The 12,679-nt window shown below is 44.7% G+C and overlaps 1 protein-coding gene across 1 annotated transcript in view; it reads left to right on the top strand.

Annotated features, from left to right (window-relative positions):
- Positions 1-312: 312 nt before the first annotated feature.
- erf (ETS2 repressor factor) overlaps positions 313-12,679 on the top strand; it is a 32,008-nt gene continuing 19,641 nt past the window's right edge. Inside the window, 1 exon segment of the mRNA NM_001015821.1 lies at positions 313-380. Within this exon segment, the coding sequence (NP_001015821.1) occupies positions 359-380 (22 nt within the window). The 5' untranslated portion in view covers positions 313-358.

Below are 12,679 nucleotides of genomic sequence, written 5' to 3'. Positions count from 1 at the left end.
CTTATAACATTGCCAGCCGCTGTATGTATGGCGCGGAATTGCCCCACTTGCCCCGACCCTGTCACTTTCCAGCGGCCACATGTTTCTCACTGTAACACTCTATAACACACACCTTCCCGCCCCTCCTCTCCCCGTGACGTCGGTATCGTGCGTCGGCGAAGAGGGAGATCTCCATGGAGACGCTGTGAGCTGGGTGACGTCATGTGGGGGCGGCTCCCCGCGGCGTGGGCGTCCCGCGGGTGTAATCTGAGCGGGGGGGGGGAGGAGGAGGAGAGCCCGGGGCCCGAGCGGGAGGAGGAGAAGCAGCACAGACCGGAGCCAGGCACCGAGGGGAGAGCAGCGCCAGTGGGACACAGCCATGAAAACCCCGGCAGAGCCAGGTATTCTTCCCCGCACAGTGGCAGCAACTAAGCGCTCCCGGACACACGGCTGCTGCGCGTACACAATGCGCTCCCATCGGCACACAAGTCATGCAAACTGTCACACAACTACCACTGAGAGTAGGCAAACTACTGCACAAAGTGCAGCGCACAACTCTGAAGCATACAGCTCTTGCGCAAAGTGGAGTACACAACTCCCGCACACACAGATACTACACAAAGTCAGAGACACAACTCATAAAGTACACAAAGTATCACACACACGGCTCCCAGGCACACAAACAGTATACAGAATGAGAAACGCGGCTGCCATGTTCACAACTGCTGCACAAAGTTACACACACAGCTCCCAGGCACACACACACTATACAGACTGTCATACACATCTCTCAAGTGTTACACAGATAAGGCACACTACTCCCAGGCATACGGATACTACACAAAGTGACACACACATCAGGTACACAAACAGAAAGCAAAGTGAGACCCCCAGTCCCTAGGCAGGCAATCACTAAGTGACACACACAGCTCCCAGGCACACAACTGCAGCACAAAGTGACACACAGCTCCCAGGCACACAACTGCTGCACAAAGTGACACACACAGCTCCCAGGCACACAACTGCAGCACAAAGTGACACACAGCTCCCAGGCACACAACTGCAGCACAAAGTGACACACACAGCTCCCAGGCACACAACTGCAGCACAAAGTGACACACACAGGTCCCAGGCACACAACTGCAGCACAAAGTGACACACACAGCTCCCAGGCACACAACTGCAGCACAAAGTGACACACACAGCTCCCAGGCACACAACTGCTGCACAAAGTGACACACACAGGTCCCAGGCACACAACTGCAGCACAAAGTGACACACACAGCTCCCAGGCACACAACTGCTGCACAAAGTGACACACACAGCTCCCAGGCACACAACTGCTGCACAAAGTGACACACACAGCTCCCAGGCACACAACTGCTGCACAAAGTGACACACACAGCTCCCAGGCACACAACTGCAGCACAAAGTGACACACACAGCTCCCAGGCACACAACTGCTACACAAAGTGACACACACAGGTCCCAGTCACACAACTGCTACACAAAGTGACACACACAGGTCCCAGTCACACAACTGCTGCACAAAGTGACACACACAGCTCCCAGGCACACAACTGCTGCACAAAGGCGCAACCACAACTGCTTCACAGTATTAGAGACTTTTGCCCAGTGTCACAAGGTGAGGAAAGTGCTGCACAAAGTGACACACAGCAACACAACAGATCGGGGCTTTGTAATACACACGGCAACTACACAATTCAGAGAACACACCACACTTCTGCAGCACTTGATTACAGAGCACAATGCAACACAGTGAAACAAATACCAAACACACTAAGTTGTCCCAGCCACACACAATTATTCAAACACACTAGGGACATTTCCTATAATCGCATGTGTGGATTGTGGACTATTGCACTTATTAGATGTTGTGTGACACTTGTGTGGGTCACATTGTGATGTGTCAGTGAGATATGGCAGCAGCCTCTTGCTGTGTTATTGTCGCAGGCTCCCTATCATTGCTGCAGTAGCAATAGACGCGATGGGGTCGTGTGTACTTCGTGCCGATGAGTGTGCTGTATTGTTGTTAAGTTGTGTTGGTTCCTTGCTACTCATTAACCCTATTAGATTTCGGGGTACCTTGCGTTGGGTTTCCAGGCCCCCCAATGAGGATACAATGTATCCGATCTGTACGGAACAAATGGAACTTTTTCTCCCCGCACCAAACAACGTGCTGTTAAGGTGGCGGCTCCGGCCCGGACCTCTCGCCTGAACTTTGATTTCGGGAAAAACCAAGTTCTATCCTCGTAGGGGGACAGGGGTTGTGATTGGAACTTGGGATATGAGTGGCGGGTATTGTTCCACCGAGATTAGCGGCACAGCAGTGTGTAACATGTAGGAAGCCCCGACTCACACACTATTGTGCTGCTTTGCCCACACTTCCTTCTTCTCACTATAGCTAACACATGCTGGCATGGGGGCTACTGCCCATTGGGAATTGTGTACAAAACTTGGGGTGTCACCAGTTATTGGCTGAGCCTAGCTGAGATTCATTGGAGTTGTTATTGTTCAGCATCTAAAGCAGAGGTGTGTGAGTTGTGCTTGTATTGTGACAGCCAGAAGGTGTGTGTTGTAGTTGAACCACAGCTGGATGCTGCACATACAAGGCAATCCCCACAGCTATCTGGCCTTGAATTTGACATCTGCGCTTAAAGCAGATTCATCTGCGTGGTTTCCCTATATTTTTTCCCCCGGAGCAGTGTTTCTGGCACCGGCGCTGGAATAATGTTAATGTGTGTAATTAGGACAGCTGGCTTTTATTTTTACAGAATGTACTAGTTTGGAAGCTAAGTGGCATTAGTGTTTCTTTACACCTTTTATTTCTAGAGTGCCCCTAACTACCCTAAATCCGACTTTCTACTGTGTCTGTGTGGGAATGAGCCAATCGTTTCTCCGCGTTCATATAGGGGCTTCTGCTAATGGGCTTAAACGCTTTTTATGAAGGCGACTTGTACGTGTCATTTGTGGCGCTCACGGCTAATTGTTTCCAAGCCAAACAAACTGTTTCCAGGTGTCCAGCATCCTCGGAGGACACAACCTGTCACCTCAAGTCCTTAGCTCCCTTCTCCCTCCCTTTCTAAGCAATATTGTTTTGGGTCTGCTTTCACCCTCAAATTGGCGCCACCTTAAGCCCACCCCCCTCTCTGGGTAGCCTGATTGTCTGTCTTTTGGAATTTGAAGCCTTCATCCCCCCTCCTCCTCTCTTCCTAAAGTCTATTCTGCTTCTGTTAAAACTTGTCCCTCCTTGAGCCTTGCACATTATCACATAGCGAGTTTAAAAAACAACAGGATTTAAAAAAAAAAATCTTTCTTTTACTGAAGAATAGGCAAACTAAATGAATATACAAGAGTCCCATTCATAGAAGTCAGCAAAAGCAGGGTTAAATACATGTGCTTGTGGAAAGCAGAGATTGCTTTGTACTTTCATATAGTGAACCATCACAAAGGGGTTTCACTATAACGTTTTCACTATCGCAGCAGTTTCTCTGTAACTTTTTATAAATATATATATCCAGTGTTGGGGAATAGATTACAGACCCATGCACAATACTCTTTGCCCTGGCACGTGCCTAGTTATCCTTTACAAGGAAGGAGTTAAAATTGTTGTGTTAAGTTGCAGGCCCAGACAGATGGAAATTCCTTGTAAGGTTTCCACAGTGTAAATGTAGCAGTGTCTGTGCCCCGTTGCTGCAGACTGTGTCTTTAAAGCTGTCCTGGAATCGGAGTGATGTAATGTTAGTTTTTGAAGCAGAGATTGAATTCCAGCCTTTTAGCTTTTGGCTCAAGGGATTAGTGAGAGGGTGGTGTGGTTTGGAATGGGGAAAAGAGGGAAAGGGGGGGGGGGGGTTGGTGCATTTAAAGAGACAGCAGCGCTGTTGCTTCTTCCAGGAACACTTTGTAGAAACTTGTTAGGGCTTTTTTTTTTTATCTTTCAGACAGGCTGCCCCACACTTCCCTTTATAGTCTGGGAAGACTGGCCACAGGGTGGGCAGGGTGATAAAAGTTGTCTTGTATTATTGTTAAGGAAGGGACACCGTGTCAGGGGGAGTGATACAAGTGGAGCCTGTGGGGGCTGTTTGGAACAAAAGCCAGTATGCAGTCAGGGGGTCTGTTTGTGTGGTTTAGATATGCAGATTGCACAGAAGGTGAAGAGTGCTCTCACAATTGTAAATTCTCCTTTTATGTTCCTTTTTATAACCAACTTCTTTGCTCCTCCACCCCTTCTATAAACATACAGAAGGTGTTCCCATGATAAGAGCCTGTACCTACAGAAACACAGTCACTGCATAGGCATGCGGGTGATGGAAACACGCACGGTCTAATGATTATCCACAGCCACATATGTTGTCAGTATGAGAGCGAGCCGCTTAATATTATTGTTATCAGGTTACACAGTACTGTACAGTGCTATCGGAAATTAATCTGACATACAGGGCTCCCAGGAGGGAACAGAGTGCCCCGTGTACGTAAGTTTACCATCTGAGAAATTCTTCAAGAGCTGTTAAGGAAGTCAGAAACATTTTCAAATATTTTATATATTGATGATGCAAATAAAAATAAACCCTCCTAATCTTCTTGCTGCTGTTTCAGAACTACAGCTCCCATCAGCATGTGGGAAACACACTGGTAGTTTTGGCACAGACCAGCAATATTATATAGGATTTCAGTGTATTGTAAGTTGACTTTCAGTGAGTGTTGTATGAAACTTTATAACCTCTGTTCTGGAAACTGGAAAGTTCTGGTTTCAAAAGACACAGATTATTTTCAATTTGTCATTTTTGTAGAGGGGCTTGTTGCGTGTATCATGTGACACATGGCCTTGTGCAAATATTCACACGCAGGTAGATTGGGTGTCTCCTAATGAGCTGTAGATAAGTCAGGCAATGGGAATGGACTAAAGGTGGCTCCGTTGCTGACTAAAGGTTGCAGTGCGAATATGAGACCCTATAAAGGAGCACCTAAAGGTAGCCATAAACATTTAGATTTTAGTTTACTATGAACGTTCGGGTATTGATTGTACATTTTAATGCAACAATCTCAAACTAACATTCTGATTGAAAATTGTAGGATTAAAGTCCTAGAAAGAACAAAGTAGACAATGTTCTGACCATTAATAATTGCCAGACAACAATTGTATGAAAATTGTTTCCCAGAAATACATTGTAGTTCCCAAGGATATCGCAATACATACAGATATTATCATTATCCAACTGATATTTTCTAACCTATACAATCGACTAAATGACCACCGTGTTATGAAAATTGGTGGAACGATATTTAAGAGCCCCCACATGGTCCAACAAAGTTTCATACGATTATATTAGTGTATGAATGGATGGCTTAAGGGTGGTTATATGGTGTATCAGCATAAGGTTTCCCACAATCACATGCATTCAGCTCCTTGTGATACACATTTCTGCATAGGCATGGTACATGAAAAACTGCTTAAAGGGGAACTGTCAACATTAATGGTAAACATTTCCTCTGGGAACCTGAAACCAACATCACTGGAAAAGTTCTGTTCATTTTGTACTCTTGCATAGGAAAGTGCTTTCATTGTGTATGTTTCATAGCTGAGATCCCAGGTTTACATCACTGGGAGACAGAGCCCCTGACAGGGTTAATTAAATGTGATTGAGATAAGAGAAGCAGTAACAGTGTTAGTGCCCTTATGTGGTGGCAGCTGCTTGATATGGCACACACATCCTGTAGACCAGGATCCCCAACCAGTGGCTCGGGGGTAACATGTTGCTCATCAGCCCTTTGATGTTGCTCCCAGTGGCCTCAAAACAGGTGCGCATTTTAGAATTTTTGGAGTCATAAGGACCATGTGTACTGCCAAACAGAGCCTCCGGTAGGCTGTCAGTACACATGGGGGCTACCAAATAACCAATCACAGCCCTTACTGGGCACCCCCTGGGAACTTTTTCATGCTTGTATTGCTCCCCAGCTTTTTTGATATTTAACTGTAGCTCACAGGTAAAAAAAAAAGTCTGGGCCCCTGCTGTAGCCAGCGCTTGAGGTGGTTGGTATGGTGCCAATACACGCACAAATATTTTATACGACATTCAGTGGGTGTATGGTGTGTTGAGATGGCCAATATCAGCAAAAGCTCTGGATATTGGTTGTCTCATCGATAGACCAGGGTGGAAAATTTTGATCAGTAGGGTAATGCTGAACTGTCAGATGGGTTAGACTTCTGTTGGTTCTACCTGCATATCTGAGATTCAGCTGTTAGGGCAAAGAAAGACAGGGCGATTTAGTCATTGTGAGTCGCTGTGATTTTAAAAATCTAGTTGTGGCGATTAATCACCCATTACAAAAGTCGTGGCAACTAGTCCCGTGTGGTACATTTCGCACGCTGCGACTTGTATCGAGCAATCGTTTGTTTTCAAAATTGCGCCAAGTAATCACCCTGTCTGTCTTCGCTCTTAAGCTGGCCATACACGTGGTGATCTGACATCGTCAGATCCGCCACACACCATTCAGGGCTGAATCGGCAGGTAAGGAGGTAGAAACAATAGGATTTCTACCTCCTTCTGCCGATTCAGCGCTGAAGGGAGATTTTGGTCAGGCGCCTTCTATGGCGCCCGATCAAAATTTTCCAACTGGTCCGATCAGCGAGTCGGCCGATATCAGCAGCTTCCTGCGATATCGGTCGACTCGACGACATACCATACACACACCGAATATTGTATGAAACGAGGTTTCGTACGATATTATCGGTGCGTGTATGGCCACCTTTAACGTTGGTTGAGGGGACACACAATCTTTCCTGCATCCAGTGGTCACCGGAAAGATCGTTATTGCAACGTGTATGGCAATCTTGAGCTGGAAAGACTCTTTCTCATGTTCTTCAGTGATTCCAGCCTGATAGTGCCACTGTCTACCCAGGGCCAATGGCATAGTGAGTCTCTACCTTGGTTAATTTTAGAGCTGCATTTTATTGAAGTATTAAAAACATGGCACTTAAAGCAGCCCCCACATAAGACTTGAATATATAAAACTGTTTATCGTTGCAGACAAAATGCTGCGAGTGCCATGAGCCTTAGAAAAATAAAGGCAGAAACAACATCACAGCATTTTTAAAAATTGCGGTTAAATGTAAAAGTTTTCCCTTTAAACTATGCATGCTGCTTCTCTCAATCGGAAAGGCAACTACAACTCTCCTTTGCAGCCCACGGTGGTTTAAGTGATGTGCTATTTATCATCCACAAAAGTGAAAAACCATTGGTTTACTTTAGAGATTTCACAAAGTGTGTGTGTGAAGTAGAAGAACTCAAACATTTAATTATGACTCAGGCTGGGAATGAAGCTGCAAGCCCCTTGTGTACTTGGGGGGAGGCCAGGATTTAATAGAAAGTATGGGGGTGTTAGAGTGGTTTTGTTCTGCTGCTGATCAAGTTAAATCTTCTCAGCTGACACCAGTTGTATCTGTGTGTTTTGTGTAGCTGAGGCTTCTGGATCAGTCACGCTCGCTGTGGAGGAGAGCAGCGTGGGTTCCATCTTATGTGCCCCCACAGATCAGGCTGTGAAGGAAAGGGAGGGCTCCTGAGTGGCACCTATGTGGGAGGAGAGGGGTTTGGAACACATCTGACAGCGTGGAATGGTACACTCACCATTGCCATGGATGTATGTAGAGATGGCTGTGTCACACCCTCAACGCTTTCATTTGTATTCCCACTTAATTCCTGAGCTAAAAGAGCTAACAGTTACTAGTGGGCTTCAGCTGCTACTTAACGTGTGGGAACATGAAAGGGATCAGGGCAGTGATTGGCACGTCCTTGGCATTAGACTTGCACGAGTAGAGTGGATTCCCACACCTTGGCTGGCGCGCACAAAGCCTGGTATTCCAGCCCCAGCCGTTTGCCTTTGTTTTTCTATAACACCTTCTGTCGTGGCACCTGTTGAATTGGTAGTTGTGTTCCTTGAGGAGGGAGGTATTTCAGGACAAACTTGAAAGCGTTCTGGGATCTTAACTATTTGGCTGCCAGGTCTGTAGCACAGGAAAAAAAAAAAAGATATATTGCGTGCAAGGGAACAATCAAGCTCAGTCAGGCTGTCAAGTTCCTGGCGGTTTATATCCTGCCTCAGTCCTTGTGATTCCTGTATTCTTAGTCTGGGCTCACGTGGGTAACTTGTCCATGCAGGGTTTCCCATCAGAGCCCATTCCATAAGGAGAGTGACGCCTAACATTAGGTTCCAAGTTGTGGACAAAGGGGGATAATTTTGAGTATTTTGACCAACATATTTGTTCTACAAAAAAAAACCACACAAAATCACCCTGTGTGCCATTACCCTGCGAATATACACAAATCTCCATATTTGTACCAGAGGGCCCACTGTTGTTTCCAGTCTATGCAATAAAAGTACTAATTCTGTAACGTGTGTGGGTGAACTTGAACCTCCCCTTATCCTCTGTTAGACTACACCCATTGTAGGGTGATTTTGTGTCTGGCCATATTTCCCAAAAACCTGCACCATGCAATGAAGGCGAGAAAAAAAGTAATTCTCACTAACTTCCTATGATAAGTTCTTGTGTCGCAGAGTGCACCAGGTTTATTGTAACAGGGAAGTGGCACTTAAACTGAAAATCGCCTGGTTGGAAACTACTTACAGTAAAAGTTTAGCTGTTTTGGTTCCCCTAAATAAATGTGCAGGAGAATATTGTACTGGGAGCAAAACTCATTTCCTCTCTATAGTCTTCATTTAGACATATGGTTGGGTGCTGCCATATTGCTTTTTTGGTCAGAAGCATTGTCTGTAGATAATAAATCTTCCCTTATTAGTCAAAACAGTGTTTTTGCAGTTGTTGTATATGGAGGATGCACGACTGTAAGCAAGAGATTTCTTTTTTTTTTTTTTTTTTTTTTTGGCACCTTCTGGAGTCAAGTCCTGGTTTGCAGCTCAACATTTGGTCAAACGTAAATTGCCTTCTGACCAGGATACATACACACATACAATGTAATCTAACATAATAGTATAACCTGTGCCTTAAGTATTTACAGCATCTTGGATTCAAGTTCCACTTTGTGTTTCCACAATTAGAACCCACGTAGTGTTATAATGACCTTGTCCTAAAGACACACCCTTCTGTTCATCCCATACCTTGCCCTGGTTCCCTCCTCAGCTTTGCTGGGACCATATCCAAAGGGAAACTATACCTTAAGCAAGAAGTGTGGCAAATATGGTAAGCAGGAGGAGCTTCCTCCTTGTGGATGTCTTCTTTAATTATTAAAGATTATGGTGAATTATTGCTTGACTCTAGCAGTCAAAGGTTAAATGAATTCAGGGCTTGTACTATTATACACGGTTAAAAGAATCTATTTGATGCAAGGATCCTGCATAAGCTAAGCCCTCTGAAACCCCAAATAATGTATTGCTAAGTTATTAAGTGGAGGAATTTAAAGATTCAGTTTCTGGAAATAAATATACCATCATTGCAAGCTAATTTATATAGGGCTTTTGTTAAATGTGGCTCTCTGATTTATAAATAAATAAAGGCCTGGTGGGGGTTGAGTGAGTGTAGCGATGAAAGTACTGCAGGAATGTTAACGAGGGGAGATAATTTTTGGACTTTGGAGTCCGTGATTGGAGTTTTGAAGCAGTGACCTTAAAGGGCAGTGCACTCCTTTGTATACATATGTACACGTGTGCATTCAGTGTATTCACATTAAGAAAACGCATATCTGCCCTGCAGATGAGATTTACTGGGTTAAAGAGTTAGTGTGAAAGTGTGTGTAGAACTTTTTCAGAAATGTAAGTGGATATTTTCATATTTTGGAAAAAAGTAAAAACAAAGGCATAGATTCACAAACTGTGGGTCAGACCACCCCCGCCCACCTGGCGGCCCAGAGAGGTTGATGGGCCAAATTCTTATTTGTTTTTCCTGCCTGAAGCTGGCTGTAGATGCCCAGATAATATTGTTCGAAACAAACATTTCTATAGTATTCTCTGCACGATTGGGCAACTTTGAAATTTTCATTGGTGATACAGTCGGCCAATGAATGATGCAAATGAGTAAGCGAAGAGGAGCCTCAGGGGGCAATAGAAAGCCAGAAAGTGTTGGAGATTTGCTTGCGTACCTTTAAATTAAAAGCTTCACTGGGGCAGGACCTGATATGTATATAAGGGGTAATGGAGACACTGGCCACATAGTCCAGATATAACGGAGTACTGTCAGGGAAGAAGGTCTGTTCCAGTAGCCTTAAGGTGGCCATACACATAGCAACTTCAACCTTTCGTGCAACCATCGGTCTCACGAAAGATCATTCCCACCATCCACTGGCGTTCAGGGCTGAATTGTCCGATATGGAGGGAGAAAAAATAGAAACTGTACTTCCTTACGCCAATTCAGCCCTGAATGTAGATCTTGCTTGGGCGCATGAAAATCTTTTAACCCACCCAAGCGACCGATATCCGCAGCCTTTTGTGATATCGATCGCCTTGTCGAGCCGTCATACGCACACTGAATATCGTACGAAACAAAGTTTTGCACGATATCATTGGTGCGTGTATGGCAGTTTAATCTGTCAGTGCTGGATTATGTTGCTTTGAAGGGTTTCCTCTTCTGTAAATTTGGAGGTGAGGGGGCTACTATCACTGATGTCAGTTTAATCAAAATCTAGCTAATGAAGTCAAGGCATCTCTAAGGCCTGTAGCATATTAAGAATACACCCTGTGCGCCATTGGCCTACATGTTATATCTACAGAAAAACTCAAGCTTTTGCTCCCCTTTAATCATCAGCCATCCCTGAGCCGTGGGAGCCAGTTGCACAGACATTGCCCTGTGTCAACAGAAAGTTTCTGATTCATTTACATTGTGCAGAGGGGAACATAAAGGCATTTAGGCATGGGCTATTTCTCCAGTGTGAGATTTAATAATGATTTTTATAAAAGATAATTGACTTGCTTGCTGGTGTATTTTCCTGTCTCTTGTTTGTGTCATTCTCTTACGCCTTCTCAGCTTGTGATTTATATGTACCCTCTGTCCTTTTAGTTGGCAGCTAAACTGTACGCTTCCATATCTGTATAATTGATGCAAGGAACATAAAGTGGAGCTATAAGTTATAAACCAAGTGAAATATGGAATATTCCCCTGTTTCTCAATGGAGATGAAACTGCCATACTGTTTAACCAGCAGACAAGCTCACAATAGATTTCTTAAACAACCATAGGTTGGTTATCTTTGTAGAGTATTGCATTTGAGGCTGCTTCTGTTAAAACAGCTGATCAGAAAAGTGCTGTTGGCTTTATGGGCACCATGCCCGCCTACCTCCATGCTCTGCTCGAGTCCTGGCCTGCCTGCACAGGCTGCACCCTCTCTACCCACCCTTGTTAAGGTATGTCTACATTGCTTTTGCCCAGTGAACAAAGAATGTTTATGGGTCTTTGTGCTGCTTTGTCCCTCTTTGGTTGGACTAGTAAGGTTTTCTGTTTCTTCCCACAAATAATATGGGTGCATGTTCAATGTACGTAGGGCAGCATATCTCTAGGTTTATTAGTGGGTGCTGCTATATTGCTTGTCTAACTAGAGGCGTACACTGTTACTCTAATCACGGCCACTTGAGGTGCTGTTTTACAGACGTTTAAAAATATTTCAGTATGGCAGTTTTAATAGCCGAGGTCCAATTCCTGTTCCTTCTTCATAATAAGGAGACACAATGCGGATTTTTTTACTTATTTACTCTTCAGGATAACCTTATCTTTTTAGGTTTATCAGTGCAATGAATGATCGCTATATGTGTTTTTTTTTTTTTTTTTAATCTGATTTTTTTTTCCTTGGTCTTTGCCTATCAGGAGCCACATTGAGCTTGGCTCTGCGCATAGCCTTCCTGTACATACAAGCTGTGGGTTTTCCCCTGGAGATCAGAAGGAAGACTTGTGGGAATCCTGCACTAAAATAGATGTACTGTTGAGATTGTGGGCTGTTGACATTTTATTTTCCCAAACGTATACTGGCGAGGCCTAACTCTTCTCCTGCCGGAGATCTGCATCATGTGGTGCTTTGTGTCCCCCACCCCGACACACACACATACACACACACTAAAGGGTTAATGTCCCATTGCAGGTACCACTCCCACGCAGTGGCCCGCGGCAGCTCACCAGGGATCACAAGCTGAGCTTTGTTTAAAATTTGTCACACCCTGGGGTGGGTTTTGGGGCTGCCAGCCAGCCAGGCGAAGGGTGGGGGTTAGGGTGGCTTTTAAGGTAATGTGGTCCCAACAAAGCCTTATTTGTTTGGGGTCTCTGGGAAGAAATGGCGATACAGCGAAGCATTTTCAATTAACAGATCACTTGTTTTGTATGTTTGTTTTTTTTTTTTTTTTTTTGGTGGGGGGATGGCTGGTGATGCAAACACTACGCTGCCTTTTTATCCTCACTAATATGGTTGGGCAAACACAAGCATAGTGAATTCCTTTACTGTACCAAGTTGTATGTAAAGGGGAAATAAACCATGACATACATGGCAGCCACTAAGTGATTTATACTAACAAAATATGGCCCCTGTTGGTACAAGCTCAGCTGTGATTACTCAGTATGCTATGCACAGAGAGGTGGCAAGGCGTATGTGTGTGGATCGTACCTGTACCAGCATGTTGGTACATGGCATTCAGTGGAGTAAAATTATTTTAGGATAAAAGGTAAGTCTTCTCTTAAATTCAAACATGGT

This window comes from Xenopus tropicalis, chromosome 7, assembly GCF_000004195.4.
Source record: "Xenopus tropicalis strain Nigerian chromosome 7, UCB_Xtro_10.0, whole genome shotgun sequence".
NCBI lineage: Eukaryota > Metazoa > Chordata > Amphibia > Anura > Pipidae > Xenopus > Xenopus tropicalis.
The sequence above is the reverse complement of the archived record's forward strand: the minus strand, read 5'-3'. Positions and strand labels throughout refer to the sequence as shown.